This window comes from Phocoena sinus, chromosome 20, assembly GCF_008692025.1.
Source record: "Phocoena sinus isolate mPhoSin1 chromosome 20, mPhoSin1.pri, whole genome shotgun sequence".
Classification (NCBI taxonomy): Eukaryota; Metazoa; Chordata; class Mammalia; order Artiodactyla; family Phocoenidae; genus Phocoena; species Phocoena sinus.
The window spans coordinates 50,273,084-50,297,841 of record NC_045782.1 but is presented as its reverse complement, the minus strand read 5'-3'; the positions used below and the strand labels follow the sequence as shown (position 1 = coordinate 50,297,841).

The 24,758-nt window shown below is 57.5% G+C and overlaps 2 protein-coding genes across 6 annotated transcripts in view; one reads left to right on the top strand and one right to left on the bottom strand.

Annotated features, from left to right (window-relative positions):
• SEPTIN9 (septin 9) overlaps nt 1-24,758 on the top strand; it is a 165,698-nt gene that overhangs the window by 51,865 nt on the left and 89,075 nt on the right. Inside the window, exon 1 of one of the 3 annotated variants that reach the window (XM_032617448.1) lies at nt 8,402-8,837. The exons of the other annotated variants lie outside the window; for them this stretch is intronic. Coding sequence (XP_032473339.1) covers nt 8,783-8,837 — 55 coding nt within the window. The 5' untranslated portion in view covers nt 8,402-8,782. Of the gene's footprint in view, nt 1-8,401; nt 8,838-24,758 lie in introns of those variants that run through there. 3 annotated transcript variants of the gene reach the window in all.
• LOC116746146 (translation initiation factor IF-2-like) lies at nt 4,373-8,662 on the bottom strand. 3 transcript variants are annotated; one of them, XM_032617452.1, is made up of 3 exons: nt 7,836-8,662; nt 6,426-6,639; nt 4,373-6,288 (listed from the first exon to the last, which is right to left on the bottom strand). In XM_032617452.1, the coding sequence occupies exons 1-2, from the start codon at nt 8,626-8,628 to the stop codon at nt 6,464-6,466; spliced, it is 969 nt and encodes a 322-aa protein (XP_032473343.1). In that variant the 5' UTR covers nt 8,629-8,662; the 3' UTR covers nt 4,373-6,288; nt 6,426-6,463. The 3 variants fall into 3 exon arrangements, with proteins under 3 accessions (XP_032473343.1, XP_032473344.1, XP_032473345.1); XM_032617453.1 differs by having other exon boundaries at nt 6,426-6,626; XM_032617454.1 differs by lacking the exon at nt 6,426-6,639.

The window sequence follows — 24,758 nt, the reverse complement described above, 5'->3', positions numbered from 1 at the left end:
AGGAAGTTGGGGACTTCAATCCATTCCAAAGCCCTGTCTAGGGGGCTTGGAGTGGGAACGGAGGGTTGTGGGACTGTGTAAAGAGGGAATAATCAGGAATAAAACATGAGTCATCAGAAGAAGAGACTTCCTCCTCCCCCATCGTATCTGGGTGATCACTCACCAAACCAGAGTCCCAGACAGCCGAATTTGCCAATCAAAAGCCCATTGGCCGAATAAACAATTGAGGCTCCAAAGCCACAGCCGGAGTTCAGCTGGTGAGCGGTCATCTTGCAGGGTCCTAATTTCCGCCCTGTCCTTCTGCCTTCTGTGTTAGGGGCCGCTTCCCCCTGCCTGGCTCCCAGGGTCCCGTAGGGTTTAATATCATCGCAGTAAAGTTTGCAGCGAATCTGAAAGATGGGAGGGGTGGGCAGTGCTGCCCCCCTGGTCATGCTGTCATAGGACGCAGGGGAACTGCAGCTGATTCGGGCCTGAGCATCTGTCAACTGGAGTCGAGGGCTCCGGCTCGCTGGGGTTGGGGAAGCCTGTTTGCTTGGGGCCCGAAGGCCAGGAGCTTCCTTTGGTGGCTCGAAAGCATGATTTAGAAGAGAAAGATTTTGTTTAAAAAGTCCCCTGCCTCCGAGATAAGGGCCAGGCCGCTGTGGTCAGAGTTTGCTGTAAACGTTCCGAGCAAAGCAGGCTGGAGCGAGAACTGGGAAGTTTGGGGAACAGATTGATCACGTGCTAAGAGCACGGCATTCCCCTTTGAAGTGAAACCTTCTGGCTGCATTTAAGCAGCCAGGCAGATGGCGTAAGGGTGTTTTGTAGCCTACGCACCGGTTAAATGTCAGCCGTACCCAGACGGGCTTCAAGGGAAGATTCAAAATCAGGCTGCCTGAGAGACTCAGTGGTCTGAAGCATGGTTGCTGCTGATTTCACAGGGTGATAAAGGGACACGGGTCCTGGAGGCCTGGTCCAGTACAGGCAACGCCCTGCCTGTCACGCTGAATGCTGGGGCTGGGGCTGGGCTGGTCTGTGTGAGGCTGGCAGGAGTGCAGGGAGTCCAGGGGAGTCCCAAAGGGCCCTCTGCCCCTTTGGGCCGGTTCCCTGTCAGGAGTCCCCGTGACCCTGCCATCCCGCAAAGGGAACTGAATGAACTCTGTCATTCCACAGGATCTAACAGGGTCTCAGGGGAGTCTCAGGGAGTCTCCATTGCAGGCCTGGAGGCCAGGAAGTAACTGGCTCAAGGGGTCTCCTGGGGGGCCCTGGGGTGGTCGCTCTGATATTTAAACGGAAATGACAGGCAGGGAGCCATCAAGGGCAAGACCTGGGGGAGGCCGTCCAGGCAGAGAGGACAGCTATGCAGGAGGAGGCCGGGAGCGCCGAGTGAATAGGTGAGGCTGCAGCGGTGGGTAGAGGTCAGGCACCTGGGACCTCGGCGACCTCACTCGACTCTTAAGGTGTGGGAGGTGACGTAGTCTGATCCCATTTTTAAAGCCTCGCCGTGATTTCTAGGGCGAAGGGAAGTGAGAGCAGAACAGGCAGGTCAGTTGGGAGGTTTTGCAGGAATGCGGGGAGAGGGGACCACGGCAGGGCACGAGCCAGTTGTTAAGCACAGTCATTATTAAAATTTTAATTATATATTAAGTGTATACAATATAAAATACGTGATTTCCATTTCATACAATGTATGTTTTATGAAAAACATACGATCAAAAATAAATTATTATTTAAAATTAAATTCTATGGAATTATCATACAATCCAGCAACTCCATCTCTGAGTATACCCCCAAAAGAATTAAGTGCAGAGACTCAAAGACATGTTTGTACGCCCATGCTCGTAGCAGCATTATTCACAATAGCCAAAAGGTGGAAGCATCCCAAGTGTCCATCGATGGATGAACGGATAAACAAAATATGGTATATGCGTACAATGGAATACTATTCAGCCTATAAAAAGAAGGAGTTTCTGACACACGCCAAAACATGTGTACCTAGAATAACAAACGTTGAAGACATTGCACTAAATGGAATACGCCAGACACAAGGACAAATATTACGATTCCACCTTACATGAGGTACCTTGTGTAGTCAAATCTGTAGAGACAGCAAGTAGCATGGTGGTTGCCAGGGCCTGGGGTGAGGAGGGGGAAATGGGGAGTTACTGTTTAATGAGAGTAGAGTTTCCGTTTGGGATGATGAAGACAGTTTTGGAAACGGATGGGGGTGATGGTTTTACAACAGCGTGAATGCACTTAGTGCCACTGAACTGTACACTTAAAGGTGTTTGAAATGGTCGATTTTTTTTTTTTTTTTTTTTTGCGGTACGCGGGCCTCTCACCGCTGTGGCCTCTCCCGTTGCGGAGCACAGGCTCCGGATGCGCAGGCCCAGCGGCCATGGCTCACGTGCCCAGCCCCTCCGCGGCACGTGGGATCCTCCCGGACCGGGGCACGAACCCGTGTCCCCTGCATCGGCAGGCAGACTCTCAACCACTGCGCCACCAGGGAAGCCCCAGATTTTATATTATATATATTTTACCACAATAAAAATGCATCGCTCTATTAGAAAAAATTATAAAATTAAATCGTAGATGTATATGGTATGAATTAAATTACGTACAAGTAATTATATTAAGAACAAAGATAATACACAAAGCTCACCCCTTCCGAAGTATCTTACTACATTTAACCATCATCTTTGTTCTTTTTTTCTTTTTGAGTTAATTTATTATTTATTTATTTATTGGAGTAAAATTGCTTTACAATGTTCTGTTAGGTTCTGCTGTACAACGAAGTGAATCAGCTATATGTATACCTATATCCCCTCCCTCTTGGACCTCCTTCCCCCCCCCCCACACACACATCCCACCCATCTAGGTCGTCACAGAACACCGAGCTGAGCTCCCAGCGCTATACAGCAGGTTCCCACTAACTATCTGTTTTATACGTGGTAGTGTATATATGTCAAACCTAATCTCCCAATTCGTCCCACCCTCCCCTTCGCCCTCTGTGTCCACATGCCTGTTCTCTACATCTGTGTCTCTATTTCTGCCCTACAAATAGGTTCATCTGTACCATTTTCCTAGATTCCACATATATGCGTTAATATATGATATTTATTTTTCTCTTGCTGGCTTACTTCACTCTGTAGGACAGACTCTAGGTCCATCCACATCTCTACAAATGACCCAATTTTGTTCCTTTTTATGGCTGAGTAATATTCCATTGTATATACGTATCACATCTTAACTCCAGATGGATTAAAGACCTGAATTTAAGACCGGACACTATAAAACCCTTACAGGAAAACATAGGAAAAACACTCTTTGTCATAAACCACAGCAAGATCTTTTTTCACCCATCTCCTAGAGTAATGAAAATAAAAACAAAAATAAACAAATGGGACCTAATTAAACTTAAAAGCTTTTGCACAGCAAAGGAAACCATAAACAAGACGAAAAGACAACCCTCATAATAGGAGAAAATATTTGCAAACGCAGCAACGGACAAAGGATTAATCTCCAAAATATATGAACAGCTCATGCAGCTCAATAACAAAAAAACAAACAACCCAATTAAAAAATGGGCAGAAGACCTAAATAGACATTTTACCAAAGAAGACATACAGAGGGCCAAGAGGCACTTGAAAAGATGTTCAACATTACTATTAGAGAAATGCAAATCAAAACTACAATGAGGTATCACCTCACACTGGTCAGAATGGCCATCGTCAAAAAATCTACAAACAATAAATGCTGGAGAGGGTGTGAAGACAAGGGAACCCTTTTGCACCATCTGTGGGAATGCTGATACAGCCACCATGGAGAACAGTATGGAGGTTCCTTAAAAAACTAAAAATAGAACTACCATATAACCCAGCAATCCCACCACTGGGCATATACCCTGAGAAAACCATAATTCAAAAGGACACATGTACCCCAGTGTTCACTGCAGCACTATTTACAATAGCCAGGACAGGGAAACAACCTAAATGTCCAACGATAGATGAACGGGTCATCTTCATTCTCGAGTCCTTCACCTCTGCTGTATCTCTATGGTAGAAACACTGTATAACGGCAGGTACTGCAACCTCTTCCCAGCCCCAGTTTCTTTTTTTTTTTTTAATTAATTTTTATTGGAATATAGTTGATTTACATTGTGTTAGTCTCAGGTGTACAGCAAAGTGGTTTGGTTATACATATACACATGTCCACTCTTTTTTAGATTCTTTTCCCATACAGGTCATTACAGAGTATTGAGTAGAGTTCCCTGTGCTCTACAGTAGGTCCTTAATAGTTATCTATTTTATATATAGTAGTATGTATATGTCAATCCCAATCTCCCAATTTATCCCTCCCCACCCTTCCCCCCAGTAACCATAAGTTTGTTTTCTACATCTGTAATTCTATTTCTGTTTTGTAAATAAGTTCATTTGTACCATTTTTTAGATTCCACATATAAACGATATCCAGTCCCAGTTTCAACGGTGTCTCATTGGTAGCCCCAAATTGGCCAAGATGGGAACACTTACACCACAGAACTAGGCAAATGCTACATATCAGGTACAGTTGTTTTGCTGGTTGTTAAACCTTAGGCAGCATACCTCTGGCAGAGGGGGTGGGCTGGAGAGGGGGAACTTGAGGAGGGAAGTAGACTGATCCACGGATATTTCTGAGGCAGACACTTCCTGATGGCTTGGATGTGGTGGGGAGGGAAAGGGAGAACTCGAGGGTGATGCCTTGAGTGGCTAGGTAGATGCTGGTGCCATTTACCGAGATGGTGGGCTGAAGGGGCTTGGGGGCTGTGGAAGGCGCGGCAGCTGATAGACCCGAGGCTCTGGGGCTCAGGGAGGCCCTGCGGGGCGCTAGGTGCACGTAGAGCTGAGACCATATGGCCCCTGCCCCAGAGAAGCCAGATGGCCCACTGCATGGGGTGTCCGGTCCAAAGGCCTGGTTTTGCTGGGCAAAGAGCCACCATCCTCCCTCTGCTCCCCATGCCACCCCCCTGGAGCGTGGGGTCAGGGGTACTGATGGGTGAGCCAAATGGCTGTTTCCGCCCATCTACTTCCTCCTCCCATTCTCCCCATGCTTTGCAAGGGTCACTCCACCTGGGCTGGACCTGTGGGGTTTCCCTTCAGGCCTGCTCCTTCCATCTCCAGAAAGGCTTCATATTTATACCTTTCTCACCCAGCCCTGGCCTCCAGCTTTTCTGATGAAAACTTGCTGTCTGAGTGCCCCCGAGCCCCCTCGGGACTGCCACCTGCTGGCCAGCGTTCACTGCCGACTGCAGGATTTGGGGCTTACGAGACATCTTTGGGAGAGGCAGCTTTGGCCTAAAGGGATGATTCAGATGGGAATTTAAGGTCTGTAGGAGTGTCCTGGGGATGCTGTAACAAAGAACCACAAACTGGGAGGGGCTTAACAGGACAAAAAATTATCCTCTCTCAGTTGGAGACCAGGAGCCTGAGATCAAGGTGTCAGCAGGGCAAGCTGTCTTCGAAGGCTCTGGGAAAGAGTCCTGCTGCTTCCACCTTCTGGGGTCCCACGTGTTACTTGATTTGTGGCTGCATCACTCCCATCCCTGCCTCTGATTTCACGAGGCCCTTTTCTCTGCGCCTCTGTGTCTTCTCCTTTTTGGTCTCTATAAGGACACTGGTCATTGGATTCAGGGCTCACTCTAATCCAGGGTGATCTTGTCTCAGGATCCTTAGCTTCATTCGTCTGCAAAGATCCTTATACCAAGTCAGGTCTCATTCTGAGGTTCGGAATGGACATATCTTTTGGGGGGCCCACCATGCACCCCACTACATGTCTCATGGTGGACCTGTGAGGTAGGTGGCCCCTCTGATGTCCCCCTGATCACACCTTCCCTTGGGCCAGGCCTACAAACGGTCTTGCCTTCCCCCCTGGCCTTGGGAGAGCGCACCATCACAGAATTTGGACGCATTGCAGTTCTTTTGCTCTCGCCAAATTTAAGCTCGTTTTCTTCCCTCTTCTGCTGCTGCTGCTGATTTCATCTGCCCAGCGCCCCTACCAGGATTGTCTGTCCAGACCCCGGCCCTGACTGCTCATGCCTTGGGACAGGGAGGGCACCCTCCCCATCCTACAGGGATCAGGCCTTATTAAAGTCCTGGAGCCCCAATTTGGACACAGTCATCAGAAGTGATCAAAGGATGGGGGATGATTAAAGGGCCGGGGACAGATGATTTAAGCTGAGGAAGAGAAGGCCAAGGAGCAACTGGATTGTCTTCGAGTTTGGAGGAGGTAATTATTACTCGAAGGGTGGTGCCCAGCTGTTTCCCATCTCCTCTGAGGACAGAAAAAAAGAGGAAATAAATGATGTACAATTAGAGCGGTTGGTTAGATACAAGGGTGAACTTCCTGGCTGGGAGTGTGGCCAAGTGCCGGGGTCGGTTTCCTCAGGGAACAGGGGGGAATCTCCTTACCTGGAGGTGTCTAGGCCTGGCAACGGCAGCCTCAGTGGTTAAGTGAAGGGGGGCCAGAGGCAGGCAGGGGGATGGACTGGACGGGGTCTGGAGCACAGTCCTGCCAACATTCTGGCCTCGGAGGTCTGCTCCCTCCTGCCATTGTCCTTTGGGTTCCCATAGGGGAGCATTTTGGTGAGGCATGCACCCTGGCTGGGCTCCCTGAGGAGATAAGCTTAAGTATGTTTAGCTCCACTGTGAATGGAACTGAATAATGCACAATAAGGCAACCTATTCGAATCTGGTAGAACTCCAGGCCAGCGCCCTGGAAGAACAATCGCATGGGTGTGTCTACGCTCACCAGGTGCTTTTTATAAAAACACTGGAGAGTAATGCTGTGGCCCAGGCTGGATGCTGTCCTGTCTCTGAGACCCAGCATCTTCCCAGGGGGTTATGGCATTAGGCTGTTTCTTAGAGGCAGTGGACCACCAAACCCCCAAATACTGGGTGGGCAGGTGGCCAGAAGATTGGACTATCGGGTGGGCCCAGGTGCTCATTTTCAGACAAGAAATGCCCCGGGCTGGTGTGGAAGCCACCCGGGGTGCTATTAATGACAGTGGCGACTCCATTTCTGAAACCCCAGCTCCCAGGCAGAGGGTGTGTGCACATCTGAAATGTCTGTGGTTTTGCAGTTCCTTGTCCACAAACTCACTTGGTTGAAAATAGTTCAAAATATCCAAAGCATGGGGGAGGGAGAGACTGCTTTTCTTAAAAAGGAAGGACTCGATTTCATCAACTTCAAAAATCTCCTCATGCCCAGCGCATTGCACTCTCCGCGAGAGGCCCGGATTAACGGGGATGGCGGTCAGGCCTCAGCATCCCCTGTGCATTTGGGATCTTTCAGAACTGGGGGCGTCGGGGCTGGGAGGGGAGTGGCAGTGACCAGTCTGAGACCCAGGACGAGCTCTCGGGCACTCGCATGCCACCCGGAGGGCACCGTATTGCCGAATTGCCCACCAGCTCAGAGAGCGTCTTTTCCTGCTGTTCTCACACAGGCCCCCGACTTGGGGCAGAGGCCCTGGGTCTAAGAAAATGGGAGGATAGGCAGGAGTGCCTAACTGGCTGGGGGGATTGGAAGAGACCCCCTCCCCCCATGGTTGGTGCCAGACCTGGAGGGCCCTTCCTGGCTGCTCTTCAAGTTCCAGCCCATCCTTTTGTCCCCAGCCCTTGGGACCTGACTGCCTTGTAGGTAATAGGACTTAATCAATGTTTGTCGAATGTACGGAGAAGGGTAGAAATTAACTGGCCGGGAGGGCAAGGCCAGGCCTGAGGTGTGGGCCAGATGGGGCCGAGCCTCACCGGCAGGCCCCTTGCTCCCCGTCCCCTCCCCCAACGCCTCCCTTCAGATACTTTGAAATATCTGCGCCTTACCAGGGAGAACATGGGGTCTACGCTCTGCCTTCAGGAAGCCCCTTGTTGTGCAGCGTTGGAGTGGCACGTGTCCCTGGCGGTTCTGACAAGGGTGTTCCGTCCCTGCCCCGCGTCCCCGGTGGGCCAGCGCCTTTTCCGACACCGCCCCCGAGGGTGCAGCAGCGACCTCGGGGGCGGTGGACTGGGGGTAGGGAGCAGCTGGAGAGGTGCCCCAAGAGGGTGGGATTTGGCGCCCCCCTCCCCGCCCCGGGTCACGTGACTGGTGCTCGCCCCTCGGCTCTTGGCCAACAGGCTGGGCTCCTGCCGGCCGCCAGTCCGAGCGCTTAACCTTTGGAGGCGCTGCGCGCGGGAAGGCGGCGGCGAACTTTGTTTGGCTGCGTAAATAAAACCTCCCGCAGAAGGAACCCTGCGCCCCAGGGAAGGGGAGGAATCTCTTCCCCCCTCGGCGCCGCCCCCGCGCCGCCGCCCGACCTCCACATCCGCCCACATCTGGCCTCAGCGGGGCGTCGTGGGGGGAGGGCGCCGGGGCCGCGTCCGTCGCCGTCCCCTGGGCGCGGGCCAGGCGGGTAGAAGGGGGGCTCTCGGGTCGGGCGCCCGGGACTCGGCCTGTCCCCGCGGCGGCCGCTCGGGTCCCAGCCCCCCAGGCCCAACCTTGACAGGCGGGCGGAGCAGCCAGTGCGAGAAGTGGAGGCCGGGCCGCGGGTGCGGGAACCTGATCCGCCCGGGAGGCGGGGGCGGGGCGGGGCGGCGGCGCGGGGAGCAGGGAGCGCCGGCGCCCGCCCGCCTCCCCCATTCATTCAGCCGAGCCCGGGGGCCGAGGGGCTCCGGCGGCCAGCTCTACACGGCGGGAGCGCGGGCGCGGCCCCCCAGCCAGCGCGCAGGGCCCGTGCCGGCCGGGGCGCTTCATTGCCGCCGCCCTCCGCGCGTCGCGCCGCCCGCGAGCCACCATGTCCGACCCCGCGGTCAACGCGCAGCTGGACGGGATCATTTCGGACTTCGAAGGTGGGTGCCGGCCGGCCACCGCGCCGCAGGCGTGCTCGGGGGCCCCTCGGGGCGGACCTCAGGCGAGACGGGGGCGCCGACGGGGAGGGAGGACCCCGATGGGGTGCCCTCCCGCCGCGCCCCCGCCCCGCGCCCGCGTCGCCTCCGTGGAGCACCCCGTTAGGGGGACACGGGGACCGCGCGCCCTCGCTGGCCCCTGCGCTCGCCCTGCGCGCTGCCGCCGGGTTTCCTTCCTTTTATTGTTGTTTGTGTTTGCCGAGCGACGACAGTCTCCTCGAGGGCTCGCGGGGCTTCCTCAAACGGCCCTGGCGCGCGGTTTCCCTCTCAGCTGTCGCTCAGTCCTATCCCTCCCGCGATCCCCGTCGGCCTCGGGGCCCTGGCCCTGCGGCGGGTTGGGGGAGTTCGCTACCCGCCCCCGCGTCCCGCCCGCAGGACAGCCCCCTCCCCCACACCAGTTTCGGAGCCGGGGCTGAGCCGAATCCGGGCTGGGCAGGGACCCGAGTGGACACGGCCCAGGCCGCGGCGAGTGTAGAGGGGGGCGTCCCATCGGCCCCCATCCGGGCCTGGGGACATCCTCCTCGTCCTCCCGGAGTCCGGCTGTGGGGGGAGGAGGGGCCTGCTTGCTGGTTGGGAGCGCGTTTTGGTCCCCTCCCCCCTCCTGGGTTTACAAAGTGTTGAGAGACTTGGGGGGCTTCTCCCGCCGGGTGCGGTAGGGCATCCCGGTCCTGGGCTCGTGTGTGTGGCTTTCGTGCGTCCTCGTGACTGCCTGTGGCTCTGCGTCCTGCGTCTTGGGGAGTAAATAAAGCGGTCGGAAGGGAAGCTCACACAATAGTCTCCAGCACTTAGGGGCCGGATTTCTGAGGGGCGGGTCTGCCTCTGCTGGGATCTGGAGCCCCCGCCCCTCGGAGGGGCTCCCAGGCAGCCTTGGGCAGAGCCCTCTGGTGGACCTGGCCTTGGGAAGGCTGGGTTGAAAGGAGTTAACAGACGTCCAGGTGCCAGGCCTTGCGGGGAGGTCCCCCTCCCCCAAGGGCAGAATCAGGACTGGGATCTTCTTGGGGGTCCAGAGCCCAGCCATGCACGTGGCCCACCGGAGGTCAGCCCCATCTGCGGGGGGCACTTCTCCGGTACCAGAGCTTGGCTGCGCCCCCAGCAGAGCCCCAGAGGCGGTGATTCTGGGCTGGGCCTGGACTGGCTTAGCAGGGGGTGGAGAGACAGGAGGGGGTGGGGTCCAGTGGCCGGCTTGCCCTGTGCGAGGGATGGGTCTGCTGGGGGCTGGCTCTGTGCTTGGAGCACTTTTCCGACTCTGACACTGGGCACTGAACAAGGGGAGTGTGGGTCTGCAGAGCTGTGATGGCTTGTACCCCAACATTGGGACCTCTTGGGGTGCATGCCCACACCCAGCATGTTCCTCGAGTCTCCTTCCTTCTGTTTCGCCTTCTGCTTGCCCCCAGCAGCCCTCCCGCAGCTCCTCGGGGGGCCTTTCATCTCCTGAGTGTCCGAGCGGGAGAACTGGCCCATCTGGAGACTGCTGCCGCCTTCAGGTTCCGCGCTGTGTGTGCTTTTCTCCTGTGGCCTGTGGGAGTTGCGTTGGCTTGCGGTCCCTGACCTGGAAGCAGAGCTTTCTGGGGTTTCAGGGGATGAGATGGGAGCCCTGAGGCAGGATCAGCAGGAGGAGCTTTGGGGGTTGTGTGGTCTGTCACAGTTCGTGCCACGTAGGTAGTTAGTGCCCCTCCCTCCCGGCCCCGCGTGCGACTCCATCCTCACCCCGAAGTGCCCCATCTGGAGACGCTGGTGGCCTCTGAGGCTGCTTCCCAGGCGGCTTCTCGAGGCTGTCATTTAGTTGGAGACAATGGCCTCATTGAGACTGTCCTGGTGCAGCAGTTGGCAACCCTGTGCCATCGGGGGGAGATTTCTCACTCTTAGGGAGCGCGGCCTCGGACCCCCCCCCCCCCGGTTCCCTGTGTGTCAGCCTCTCCGTTGTGTGCCCTGGAGAGCCGTTGTGCTCTGAAGACAGGAGAGTTAGAGCCCCCCAGTGCACCTGGGCACGTGTGCGCGCGCGCGCGTGTGTGTGGGCTCCGCACTGCCAGCTTGGGGACCAGAAAGGTGGCCTCCCTAAGAGCCCCAGGAACTTGGAGTGGAGTTGGGTTTTGGGGCTGATAGCCTCAAACAGAGAGACGTGGGAAGGAGCGATCAGGAAAGGAGGAGAGTGTCTGACCCAGAGCGGCAGTGGGTGATACAGGCTGGCAGAGCCAGGGCAGAGGAAGGCCATGTGGAGGAGACACAGTCTGACTGCAGCGGAAGGAGGAGCGCGTTCAGGCAGCGACAGAAGCGGGGGAGGCCGGAATGAGCTGGTCCATTAGGACTGGGACATAAAGAGGGGCCAGCTTGCCAGAGTCGGACGGCGAGGCCACGGAGGCCCAGGTGTGCCCATCCGCAGGGAGCCCGGACCGTCCTGGGGAGGCAGCCGGAGTGGTCGAGCTCGGAGCCGAAGTGCTGGTCTGTTTCTCTGGGGCCAGTGGGGGGCCTCGGCCTGGGCTGCCCACTCCGCGTCTCAGTTTCCGCAAGGTAGGGTCAAAGTCTCGATAGTTCCTGAGGCTGGCGGACCTGGCCCCGTCTCGAAGCACATGTCGATGGCCGAAGGATGGAGGCCCCAGGGGCCACCACCAAAGCCGGGCGAGTTCTGAGCCGCGGCGTTGCTGGGGATGACTGTACGTCTGAGCAGACTGGAATCCTGCAGCAGGGGTCGACGGGCTCTGATGGGGTGTTTCCTGGAGGTTTGGGGCGATGGCAGTATCCAGGCCAGAGCAGCATGCCCTGCAGGGCAGACAGATAGCTGCCCCAGGTGGATATGCATGTTGTGGGGGGGGTATGGAGCGGGCACCTACCGTTAAATTCTGCTGATGCCCCACATCCCGGGCACATCCACCCCCTTCCCTGAGGAACGCTCTTCTCTTTTCATCCTATTATTCCCGCCCGTCCTCTTCCCCACCCTGGAGAATTGAGGGCGAGATCTTTAAGCTTCATCACATCACCGAGGTGGCACGGGGATTCAGCCTGTCTTCTATTTTGGACACGTCTTTGGATTCAGGTCTCCCGGGGGACTGAGAGGGTGGCAGTGTCCTCCGTGGATGCAAACCTCCCACACTGGTCTTTGCTCTCGCCCTAAGGAGGATCTCAGGGCTCCGTGGAGACCCTCGTGTAGGGGCAAGAAAAGTATTTTGTGTTTTGCTGATGTGATTTTTTTTTAGAGAGTCTCCTTTTCCGCTTCCCCCTGTTTGAAGATGGGCCTCAGGTGGCTTCCGCGCCCATCACTCCCTGGGTGATGGGGTGGCCCGAGCGGTGACGTAGTCCCCTATCTGGCTGCCAGGCACAGAGCAGGGGAACGGCGTGTTCTCTAGTGAACGCAGGCCAAATCTGCTATCGCAAACGCTATTACAACCCTGCTCTTTGTGTAACAAAAGCCCTTCCAAGTGCTAGCTGTTGGCCTACTTTCCCTAGCAGTGTTTGCTGTAACCAGATTTGCACACGGAGAAAGAATCCTAAAAGTCCTTGATGTTGGTTGAAACACAGTCTGGCCCAGGACCCAGGAGCTCCGGACCCAGAGCCTTGTTCTCCCGCCTAGAGGACATGTCTGCCCTTCTGAACCCTCTGCCATCTCCTCGAGGACCCTGCCAGCCAGGTCCTGGAGCCCAAGCAGGCCCTAGGCCCCAGAGCGTGAGCACGGACAGAGGGCAGGGAGAGGGTCTCCTGGGGAGACGAGACCATGCGGATGCACCTGCTTGTCTGGGAGCCCAGACACCTCCTGGACAAGGGCTCCCTCGATGGCTGGATTCGGGTGCCCGTTTCCTCCCAGGAGGACAAGGCCTAGCTTTGTGACAGGTGCAGATCTGCCCCTAATTAATGCCAGTTGGCCTCTTGAGGGATGAGTCCTGCTTTTCAGCAAGACTCGAGGCCTCTTGTGAATTCAGCCTCCCGCCGTTCTCATCTGGTGGCGGGAGACAGGATCTATGGCGGCGTGAGGTTACTTGGTGGACCGGAGGAGCCGGCCTTGCCGGCATTCTGCTGGACTCTTGGGGGATGAGTCCTGCTTTTCAGCTACGGGGGGACGGCTCTCTGACGGGTCTGACCACCACCGGCTTCCTTGGCCTGCTGCTCTCGTGTCCCGGGCCTGGGACTAGGCTCACCCACCGTCCTGATTGTGAGGCAGATGGCGGACACACACGTGCCAGGTGGCAGAAGCATCCCCGTCATCGGCTGGGCTGAGGGTCAGACGTGGGCCAGGGAGGTGGGTCCAGCAGGGAGGACACCCCGTGCTGTGGGGCGTCAGTCTGGAAAGGCTTCCTGGAGGACATGGATCTCTAGGAAGGTATTTTGTTGTTTTGGTTTTTTTGGTTGTGCCACGTGGCTTGTGGAATCTTAGTTCCCAACCAGGGTTCGAACCTGGGCCCTCGGCAGTGGAAGCGCGGAGTCTCAACTGCTGGACCGCCAGGGAAGTCCACGTAGGAAGGTTTGAAAGAGACAAGTGGGCAGAGTTTGCATCCAAAGGGAGAGGGCCTTTGGGGGAAGTGATGGGTAGGGCAGCTGGGAGCCCCGCGCGGTGTAATGCTTGGGAGGGCAGGCTCACTCTGCCATTGGACAGCTGGGTGGTAGAGGGTGTCTTGGCCCCTGAGCCTCAATTTCCCCTTCTGTTGAATGGGGTCATAAACACCGCTGCCCGCGGGTCGTCTTGGGGAGATAGCCGACAGCCTGAGCCTGGTGCCTGCTCGCGGGAGCAGAGCTTGAGGTGGGGGTCAGGTATTTGCAAGAAACAGGTGGGCGTGGACGCCTAAATGCAGGAATCTGGGTGACGGAAGGGAGGGGTTCAGAGGCCACCGGCAAGGGCCTCCCTGAGTGGTGATGGGGCGGTGAGCGAGACTGTGTAGCATGGTCAGCACAGCAGATTCGGAGCCTGCCGGGGGGTCCCCCTGAGTCCAGCAGATACTTGGGCTGCCGGCCAGCGTGGGAGCCCTGGCCCCAGCCCAGTGGACATCCCATCACGCTCTTTCACTGTCAGAGCTTGGAGGCTTGGGTCAGGTGGGCTGCAGGGTTCCTTCACTGGGGAGGTCATTCCAGTCTCCTCTGCATCCCCCCACCCCGGAGCGTCCCAGATGGGTGGACCAAGGGCCCGTCCTACAGACAGCGACCCAGACGTACGCTGGACGACCTGACTTTGAAGATAGTGGGGTGTGGCCGCCTGCCCGTGACTCTGCTGGCTGCCAAGCCTTCCTGAAAGGGAGTCGTAACTGGGAGCTGGTTGTGTTGCAGACCAGGAGCTAGGAGGACGATCCCATCTGGGGCCAGTGGGGAGAGCCAGCGCTCAGAGGCCAGAGCTTTTTGCCTCGAGCTCGCCCCGGGGGCTGGTTAGGTCTGCACCCCTGTGCCCGCTGAGGCTGCGGGCTGGGGGCAGGGTGCCTGGGCACGGGCTGGGGCCTCTGTGCCTGGAGGAACGAGCCCACCAGAGTGTGAGCCCCCAGGCTCAGTGGCAGCCACGGCCAGCACTGTGCCCAGCACATGGTGGGTACTTGCTCAGGCCACGTGTCTGGGCGAGGCTGTCCTGCTGGTGGAAGCAGTGGCCTGGCAGCTCATTCGTGATGGGACGTTGCCAAGGAAGTACTAACGTGTGGGTGGCATGCTTGCCCTGCAGGGGCCGGGGACATCGCAGCTCGGTGACTGTGGCCTTGGCATGCCCCTCAGGGGTGCTGTGGCCCTCATCCTGGCGCTGGCTGAGCAGAATGGGGCCTCCCCTTCTCTTCTTCCTTGAATGTTCAGAGTTCAGGGGTGTTGTCACATTCCGAGATCAAGCCCCCTACCACGGTTCAGCTCAGCCATCACTATTATTGCACACCCCCCCGCCCCCCATTTCCCAGCTGAATGTCCCTCACTCGTTGTGCTGGGGGTGGGCTGGCTGCTATCAGAAGAGTCTCCTCGGGGTACAGATAGGACCACGGGGCCAGCAGCAAGGATCTGGGGGCCAGGCTCAAGGGATCCACGGTGGCCCCCAAACCCAGGAGTCCCACCTTCCTGCCAGGCCAGGCCAGGCGCTCCCGATGGGCGGGAACAGTGGATGCATGTTGCTGTAGACCCTCAAAGACCTGGTGGTGTGTGTAAGAAGGGTGGGCTGGGGTAGGGGGTAAGGGGTGCCGGGCTACAGGTTTATCAGAGATGAAGGCCTCAGGGGATGTCAGTTTTTTGGTTCATCCCAGAAACCCAGCCAGGAAACCAGTTCCTTTGCTTTTTCTTGACAAAGCCACTGAGGAAAAACGGTCAAACAGTGGCTATCTTTCCAAAGTTCTCTCGGTTTTTCCCAAATTTGGAGGCTGAGTTGTTATGAGACCAAACAGGCTGGAACTCTCTGGCACATGGTCCCAGAGGGCTGAGGACTTGTCATCTCTCTGGCCAAACAGACCCAGCGCTTGGCCCCTAGACACCCCCGGCGCCTGGGGCATTTCTGGGCTCCGGCTGTTTAATTTGGTCTGGACAGAGCCTGGAGGCTCCGTTCAGCCTGGACCAGGAGATGGTCTAGAAGCTTCAAGTTTGTTGTCATTTTTTTTTTTTTTTTTTTTTGCGGCATGCGGGCCTCTCACTGTTGTGACCTCTCCCGTTGAGGAGCACAGGCTCCGGACGCGCAGGCTCAGCGGCCATGGCTCACGGGCCCAACCTCTCCGCGGCATGTGGGATCCTCCTGGTCCTGGGCACGAACCCGTGTCCTCTGCATCGGCAGGCGGACTCTCAACCACTGTGCCACCAGGGAAGCCCTGTTGTCATTTTTTAAAGTGCTGCCAATGCCCAGAAATTTAGGTGAAGGGTCAAGAGGATGGTGGCCTTAGAATATACACAGCGAGCCCCCCACCCCATAGGACAGAGCAGGGGCTGCATGGGAGGCGGGGGAGCCCCTGGGAATAAGGCTCCAACCTGCCTCTGTCATTTTTGTGTTTGGTGTTCTTCTCTGTTGACGCTCTGTCTCATATCCCTGAGTCTCTGACAGCCCCTCCCGGGATGCCGAGCGCCCGTAGTCTCCAGCCTTCTCTGCCCACCAGGGTCTCTGGGCCAGCTGGGGAAGCCCATGTCTGCCCCAAGTTGCAAAATCCAGAGATTTTGCAAGGGACCTGCCCTTGAACACATTGGTGTGCCCTCCCCACACACAGCTTAGAGCTTCCTGTGTCCCTGTCCCTGAGAGCGGGAGCCTCTGCCTTCAAACACTGGGAGGGCCAGGTGGCATGGGGGAGGGGAGGCAGGAGAGGTGACACCACTCCCCCCACCTCCTGTCCATTCCACTTGTCCTCTGGCTACAGCCTCCAAGGGACCATCTGGTTGGGGGTTCGATGGGTGTTCCCTGGGTACAGATGGGGGGCAAGTGTACCTCCAGGGCCTCAGGAGGGTCTTGCGGGGGATGGGCCGGGGTAGGGAGTCGGGTTTGCCTTGCTTCCTGAGCCTTTATAAGACTGAGTTGGGAGTTCCTGGGTCAGGGTTTTCCGTCTCTCAAACAAGGAGAGATTGGAACTCTGAGCTTTTTGCAGCCAGTGACCAGTCATTTTTGATAGTTGTGTCTGGCTTTCTACCCCTCAAACCCACAGGCTTCCCCTGCCTTACGAGGAGCGCTGGCTTATGGCTCTGCTGGCTGCTGGGTTTTTGACTGTCCCCTGGGGCGGCCTGGGGGTCCCGGGCACCTCCTTGTGGGAGGTGCTGTGGCTGAAGGTCCCCCTGGGAACGGGGAAGGAAGCCACTGGAACACAGACGGCCCCCCTCTCTGCGGGACGTTAACTGATGGAACTTTTGGGCAGGAAGGGGGCATGGTGTCCTAGGCAGAGTGGGGCAGAGTGGGCCTAGATTCGGACTGCCTCACCGTGCCCCCTCCCCCGTCTCCTGTGAGATGGAGATGTTTCTGGTTCTGCCCATCAGTGGCCAGCAGTCTCTGGCTCTGCAGACTCTCCTAGGCAGGATCTCAGCCTGGACCCTGCTGGCCCCTCCCTGGGTGCAGAAAGCTGACCCTGGGCAGGGCTATCTCTCTGGCCCTCCTTTCCACGTGGGTGGGCAGTTTCCCTGTGAGGGGTAGGCCAGGCCTCTGCCCTGAGCCCCTGGAGACTGATATTATCTACAGTAAAAGCATACCAGTTTTCCTGGCTCCATCCCAGGCCCGGAGGGGTGGCCTTCTCTGCTGTCCCCTGCCTCCTGTCCCCCATCACAAGTCAGGGGAGGAGTGCTCTGTAGAGTAGCTGGGTTTGGGTTTTTTCTTTCAGTTCAAAATGAAGTAAGTGCTGGAATCCCTCTGTCTCTGGTGGGCCAGGAGGAGGATGGCCAGAGTGGGAGAGACAGCTCATTCGTTTGTTTATGTAACAGCTATTTGTGGGCGCCAGCTAAGTGCTAGCTCTGTTGTACGTTCTGGGGGTCCAGGCCTGAGCCCAGGAGAGGGGTAGGTTCAGGAAGGCTTCCTGGAGGAAGGGACACCCAAGCAGAGTGCTGGGTAGGAGTTTACTAGGTAAGGTCTCCAGGCAGATGGTGCTGGCTGGCTCCCGTTGCAATTTCTGTCAACTTGTAGTTTGTTTGGAAGACATTGTTATGCCCACACCTGGCACAGGTGCCCTTGGCACCGAGGTGGAAGGTGGTGGGAGGGGCCTGTGCTTTCAAGCATAGGTTGGGGCATGAAGAGGCTCCAGACTCCATCTTTCCTCCTGGTCAGAGAGCTGGGAGGGACTTGGGTGGTGCATAATCCGGGTGGGAGAGGGGCCCCGTGATGTATTCCTGTAGCGAGGGTGGAATGGGTCTGGAGTGGCAAACTTTACTCCCCAGGCCTCCATCAGAAGACCTCAGAAAGGGCTGCTTTGCTTTTCTGCTAAACTACAAAAGAAACCCTGGGGCCCCTTGGGGGTGAGAATGGGAAGGCCCCATTCATACCTTTGCAGGTGCAGTGCGGAGGAGAGGGCAGAGGTGGGGTTGTGTCCCCACCCCGCCTCCTGGCCCTGGAGGAGGAGTTTGAGGGCAGCTGGGGGAGGGGTGGGGACACTGGTGAGTGCAGAAGTCTTGCCCCTGCCCTGGCTGCAGCTCCAGTGAGGCTGGGCTTGGCGGGGTGGGGGGCACGGAGGAGAGTGGCGCTCAAATATTTACATCTGTCCTAATATTTACAGGATGAGCCAGGCTCCTGCGAACAGCTGCCCTGGAGCCAGCTGGTGGGCTCCGGCCTCCCTTCTGAATTTTTTTATCTCTGACCCAAGTCCCAGCCCTTCCAGCTGTTCCCCCTTCTCTCACAGGTACTTCCTTTGACTGTGCTGGTTCTTGCTCTTCGTAACCGTCTCCTTATTGAGCACCTACTACATGCCAGGCCCCGGGCTAGGCACTTTGTATCAAGGGCTCTTGGTCCTCCTGGAGCTCAGCAAGGTGGACAGGTCATGCAGGTCATGGCTGGCCCGAGGCCACGCTGGAAGGCAGACCCCAATGCACCTGCCCCCTGGCCCTTGCCTGTGTCACCTCACAGGGCTGACCCTGCCTGGCTGGGATGGAAATCTCAGTCTACCTGGCAGTGGTGGGTGGCGACACCTGTTTGTCCAGAGCCTGGGGTCTGGCAGGGGTTCCCTCTGCTCCCATCCCTGCCTTGTTGCTTTCCAGCTCCGTGACCGCGTTTGTGACGTGGGAATCCCAGGGCCCATCCTGCAGGTGTGTGTCTGGGGCTCAGCCCAGTACAGGTGCAGTGCTGGTGTGCAGCAGGCGCTGTACGAGTTTGGAGCCTGGCTTTTAGGGGGCGGGGTGGGGTTTGGAGGCAGTGCGGTGGGATGGTTCAGCATGCTGGCTCAGTTCGACTTTGCCCTTGCCCACGCTGTGATGTTGGGTTGGTTATTAGGCTCTCTGTGCCTCGGTTTCCCATCTCTAAAATGGGGATGAGAGTGAAATCTCTCCGCCTCCTGGAAATGATGGGAAGTGAATGAGCTAATGTAACGAAAGCCCTTACGGTGGTGTCGGGTATGTGGTGAGCACTCAGTAAACATTAACTATTAAAGATTCAAGGCAACAAACACCGTTTAGAGACTCATAGGACATTCCAGACAGGGCCCAAGGCCCTAGTGGAAAGTGGAACTGTCTTCGTCTGTAACAGAAAGGCCACAGACTGGGTGGCTGACACAGCACACATGTACTTCTCTCAGTTCTGGAGGCTGGACATCCGAGATCAAGACTCCGGCAGATTCATTTCATAGATGGCATCTTCTCACCGTGTCTGCACAGGTCGGAAGGGGAGAGAGAACTCTCAGGGGTCTCTTTTATAAGAGTGCTAATCCCATGACGAGGGCTCCACCCTCGTGACCTAATCACCCCAAAGGCCCCCACCTCCTAATATCATCACCTTGATGGGTAGCATTCAACTTGTGAATCAGCGGAGAGCACATTCAGCGTGTAGCAGGGGCCGACATGGACGAGCCTGGCTCCTGCCCTCAGGAGGGTGAGAGCCTATTGGGAGGGATGTGATGGCCATTCTAGGGAGGAGGGGGAGGCTGGCTGGAGGCTGGCTGGGGCACTGGACGCTAGCGCGGGCCTCTCTCCTGCCTGTTTCCTGGGGCAGGTGAGTTAGCCTGGAGGCCCTGGGTGGCTTTGACCTTCTCTAAGGTGCACGTACTGCGGGCCTTGGGCAGATCTGGGGGCCTTGTGACTGACATGCCCCCTCGTCACACGGGCCTTTGCCCCAGCAGAGCCCAGTATACATCCTTTGGTCTCTGACCGACCCAGGGGCTGAATGTGGCAGCTGAGGCTGGACCTTGGGTGCCTTAGGGGAAGGTGGGGCGAGCAGAGCTGCTGGCCTGGGATGCTTAGGGTTTCCTTCTTGTAGGATTCTCAGGAGGGGGATGGAGAGAAGGCTTATGAGCCCACGGGAGGGCAGAGGTCCTCACCCACCTGCACCCCAGACATACCCTGGGGTGCCAGGCCCACCCATCCTTCCTGACAGAACCTCCAGGAGGCGGGGACAGTCTATTTTTTATTATTATTTTTTTTGCGGTACGCGGGCCTCTCACCGCTGTGGCCTCTCCCGTCGCGGAGCGCAGGCTCCGGACGCGCAGGCTCAGCGGCCACGGCTCCCGGGCCCAGCCGCTCCGCGGCACGCGGGATCCTCCCGGACCGGGGCACGAACCCGCGTCCCCTGCATCGGCAGGCGGACGCTCAACCGCTGTGCCAGCAGGGAAGCCCCCGTCTATTTTTTAACAAGCTCCAGGAATGATTCTCATCACCAGTTGGAGCTGAGAATGATCTGGAACCAGAACTTTAGAACCACGAAGGAATTTGGATCACGAGTGCAAGAATGTATAGAGATGTGGGCTGCGGGATGCTGCAGGAGAAAAGCCTGGAGCCGTGTCTCCACGAGCCTGCTTTCCAAATATTTATATATACCCTCAGTGAAAAGATTGGAAGGACGTTTGCCAAACTACTGATAGTGGTTATCTGGGTCATGGGCTTATATACGTTTTTCCCTTCGTTTCTCCGTGTTTTGCAGATTTCCTGCATTGCACGTACATTTTCCATATTGCTTTTAGAGTCAGGAAACGAGCAATAAATATTAGTTTTTAAAGTTCATTGTCAAAAAGGAAAACAACTCACCCAACCCGATCTCCCACCCCAGTTTGAGAGACTCCAAGTGACTGGTCCCCTGGCTGATGGTGGCCGAGCCAGGACCCCCGGGTCCCCCTGGCTCTTTCCAGCTCTGGGTCGGGGTGCTGGGTGGAGTGAAGCTTTTGCCCAGGCGCGCAGGCTGTGGGAGCACCTCTGCAGGCACCGCCGGCAGCTGTATGTTCGGCTGCAGAGGAATTGGCCACAGCCTTGGTCCTCGACCTCGGCCCAGATGGGAGGTGGGCTGGCCGGCCCCTCCAGCTCTGCTGAGTGTTTGGAATTGCCGGGCCTGCGTCGCAGGAGCGATGAGAGAAACTTGGAGCTGGTGGCAGACCCCAAAATGGCCCTCATGGGGTCATTCGGCGTCCCAGCTGGAAGAGACCAGGACGCTGAGGCCAGAGGGGTCAGCTGCCTGGCTCGGGTGGGGCGTAGACGGTACTCGTGACCACTCTGTGCATCGTCTGGCAACCCCCAGCTCTGGGCTGTCTGCAGAGCCCCCCGCGCACCACCCCCCCAGACCCTCCTACACCTAGCAGTTCTGCTGAGGACAGCTTGGCTGAAATTCTCCATTTTTTGTTAAGAAAAGAATTACTCCCACCTGCAGCCCTGTTTCCTGAAGGCGCTTTCTCTCTGCTGCTCCGGACCTCCCCTACCCAGGAGCTTTCAGGCTGGGGGGTTGGTTGTGTCCCTGGTGGCGTAGGGGACCCGGGCAGTTTCCTGGTGTGTGTATGAGGGGCGGCTTAGCCCTCTCTGCCCCACGGCCCCTGCAGCTGGTGGCCGGAAGGGCCTGGCTGTCCGGGGGCTTTGCAGGGTGGGAACCGGGGAGGTGGTGATTGGCAGCTTGGGCCCCGCGTGGCTGGCAGCCAGGTCAGAGGTTACGGGGCTGAGTTGGTGGTACTGGGTGGTAGGGGCGGGGGTGGGCCTCTCGGAGCACTCTGTAGCACAGCGGGTTTGGAGTTTACAGTATACAGCTCTCATCTTTTCACTCTCCCTCAGGCCAGAAGCAGAACTGAGAGGTTGTCAGTTTTGGGGCTGTGGCTCTGCGGGGTGTGGGTAGTTTACCTGTCCACCTGCAGCTGTGCAGGCCGGTGGCGGAAGGCTCCCACACTGCCTGCCCCAGAGGCCCTTCCTCTCTTGGGAAGAAAGTGTGGGGGGACCAGAGGCCGCCTTACAGGGTCATATTTAAGGCTGGTCACCCTCCGAGAATGGTCGGGGCACAGTGCCCGCCCTGCCCAGAAGACAGGTCTGTTCTGACTTTCGGGAGGTTTTTGCCTAAACCTGTGGGGGGCAGGTGAACACTCAGAGGCTCAAAGAACAAACGTAAAGAGAAAAGAATAAGTGGGTCGCTGCCTGGAAGCCGCGGCTGGGTGGCCCCTGGAAGGTGCAACAGAAAAACAGAACAGCTGCGTGGCCAGTTCAGAGGCGGGGGGCAGAGATGGGTGAGGGGCTGGGAGTCCGAAGGAGCATGTGAGTGTCCCGTGGCCGCAGCAAAGACCACAGGCTGGGGGCTTAAAGCACAGTTCTGAGTCCAGAAAGTCCAAATTCAAGGTGTGAGTGGGGCTGGTTCCTCCTGCCCAGCCTCTCCCCCCAGCTCCTGGGGGGGCTGGCCAACCGTGGTGCCCTTGACTAGTAGACACAGCCCCCCAGTCTCTGCTCCCTGTGCCTCCGTGTCTCTGTCTCTGCCTTTTTTTAAAAAATAAATTTATTTATTTACTTATTTTTGGCTGCATTGGGTCTTCGTTGCTGCGCGTGGGCTTTCTCTAGTTGCGGTGAGCGCGGGCTACTCTTGTGTGCGGGCTTCCCATTGCGGTGGCTTCTCTTGTTGCGGAGCACGGGCTCTAGGCATGCAGGCTTCAGTAGTTGTGGTGTGTGGGCTCAGTAGTTGTGGCGCATGGGCTTAGTTGCTCCGCGTCATGTGGGATCTTCCCGGACCAGGGCTGAAACCCGTGTCCCTTGCATTGGCAGGCGGATTCTTAACCACTGGGCCACCAGGGAAGCCCTGTCTCTGCTCTTATGAGGACATTCACTCTCAGATTTTGGATCCATCCTAAATCCAGGGTAATCTAATCTCAAGGCTCTTAATTACATCTTTAAAGACCCTATTTCCAAATAAGGTCACGTGCACAGCTTCTGGGGGTTAGGACACGGAACAGTCTTTGGGGGCCCCATTTGCCCTCCGCATCAGCCCTCCTTGGGGGCAGCAGAGCGTCTGGGTGTGAGTCGGGAGACCAGGCTTGGACGGGCTTAATGGCATGACTTTGACCGATGGTCTCCGCGGGCCTCGGCCTCCCCGTCTGTATCCCCCAAGCGTGAGGGTGCCCCGTCTCCGATCCTCTGCCTGGTGGTGCAGCCGGGCCTAGAGGCCTTGCCTGGCTTGCTTTCGGTTTCCAGGGTTCTCCCCGAGTTCCAGGTGGCTGTGTGGAGTCGGTCAGGATCTGGCCGTTCCTGGTGAGAGCCTGGTAAGACCTCGAGAGGAGCCCTGGAGGTGGCCTCACTCAGACCCCACCAGGGCTCTTTGGAACAGCTGGGCAGCCCCTGGGAGCCCCTTCCAGAATCTCCTCAAGGTCCAGCCGTGGCCTGTGTCACACAACAAACCCACTTCCTCCTGTCAGTTTTCTGGACTCTTCCTTCTCTGCAAGCCCCCTCTACCCCTGTGTCCTTGAGGGTAGAGACCAAGTCCTCCTGAACCCTCGAGTCGGCCTTGGTGCCTGCAGGGCTTTGTGGTCACGGAGACTCCGTCCTCTCGCCCAGCGGAGCTTGGCTAGTTTGGGGTCATGCGCTGTGACCCACTCCATTCCTCGGGAGGCCTGGGGAGCAGCTGGACTCCTGGCTGCTGCTCTGACCGGGACCTGAACTCTGCTCTCTAGGGTCACCGTCCCCTGTAATTAGGCCAGAGCTCACATGGGCCTAGGCAGCACCCGCCTGCGCCCGCCCTCAGGCCACAGCACAGAGAGCTGCAACTGTCCCTCTGGCGTGATTAATGGAGGGCTCCAGCTGGGCCCAGCAGCCCCTGGTATTAGGGTTTTGTTTCGGGGTTTTTTTTTTTTTTTTTGCATTTTCAAGTGTTTCTACCATTTCCTGCAGCAGTCAGCAGGATGGTTCCTCTTCCCGGTGGATAGGGAACAGCCACCACCCGCTACGCTGAGAACAGAGAAGGGAACAGCAGCTCCACCAGGATGGACTGTCACGCTGACCAGCAGCCTGGCAGCCCAGCCCGGTGCCGTGGAGCTGAGACCACCGGGTGCACCCGGGGCCTCTGGGGTCCTGCTCTGCACCCAGCCCAGTCGCGTGGGAAAGAGCCAGCAGGGGCGCGGACGGCTGAGAGCAGGCCACCTTGTTCGCAGAGTCTTTTCTTGGATGGGATGATCCTTGCTCTGTGGTGGGGCTGGGGGAGCGGAACCCTCCTGTTGGGGGAGGGGCTGTGCTCCAACCTGGAGCCAGGGCTTCCGGGGCAGCCCAGAGGGGCGTTGTGGATTAAAGGGCCCTGTAACCTTTGAGCCCTCGGAGCTGCAGCCTGTGGCTTTGGTTTCGAAGTCAGTCCCCTCCCAGGGGCTCCCTCCTGCCCTCCTTCGCTGCCATTTATCAGGGGACCTTTGACCCTTGGAGGCCAGAAAAGTCCTCTGTCCCCTCCTCTCCCCGCAGGCTGGGCCGCACCTAGGCCCTCCCCCTCGGCCTTTCAGGAAGCCTGGTCACCACCACCCCCAGCGTCCCCACCCTGGGTCAGGAAATTCTTCCCCTCTCTGGCCCGCATCTCCTCAAACGCGGCTTCAGCCCCGTTCTGAAGCCCCGTTTCGTAGCCCCGTTCCGTCTGTCCTTTTAGTGGAGAGAGCCACAGCTGGCCTAAGAGGGGGAGGACAGATGGATCTAAATGTGCTCATGTTCCCATAACTTGAATTTCATCAAGGAAAGAAGGAAGTCCAGTGTCTTAGGGTGACTGTTAAAGTCTGCCCGGAATGACCCCGGTGTCGCCAGAACCAGGGGGACCGGTAGATGGCCGGAGCGAGAAGAGACCCCAGGTTGAGAAGTGGCTTCCTCGGAGCGTTTGCTGTGGTTTTGCTCTGTGTTGAGAGATTTCTTGAAGCAGAAGTTGCTATGTGGCTGTCCCATGGTGCCTGCCAGGGTCTCCACTGTCACGTTGCTCCCCAACCCTGAGAGCCGTCACCCCAAGACCCTTCTCTGACGGCAGGGAGGGGAACACGGGTAATGAACCCGCCTTAGGTAGGCCGACCAGATAATTCATTGCCCCGATGGGGACCCTGTTGGGAATGAACAGGGCGCCCTGATGGATGACAGTGGAAC

Excerpts from the sequence above, each read along its gene's own strand:
- LOC116746146 (XM_032617452.1), bottom strand. The coding sequence starts at position 8,628 with ATGGGGGAGGCGGGCGGGCGCCGGCGCTCCCTGCTCCCCGCGCCGCCG. Across the intron at positions 6,640-7,835 it reads TAGACCCCATGTTCTCCCTG|CTTATCTCCTCAGGGAGCCC; the intron begins GTAAGGCGCAGA and ends AACATACTTAAG.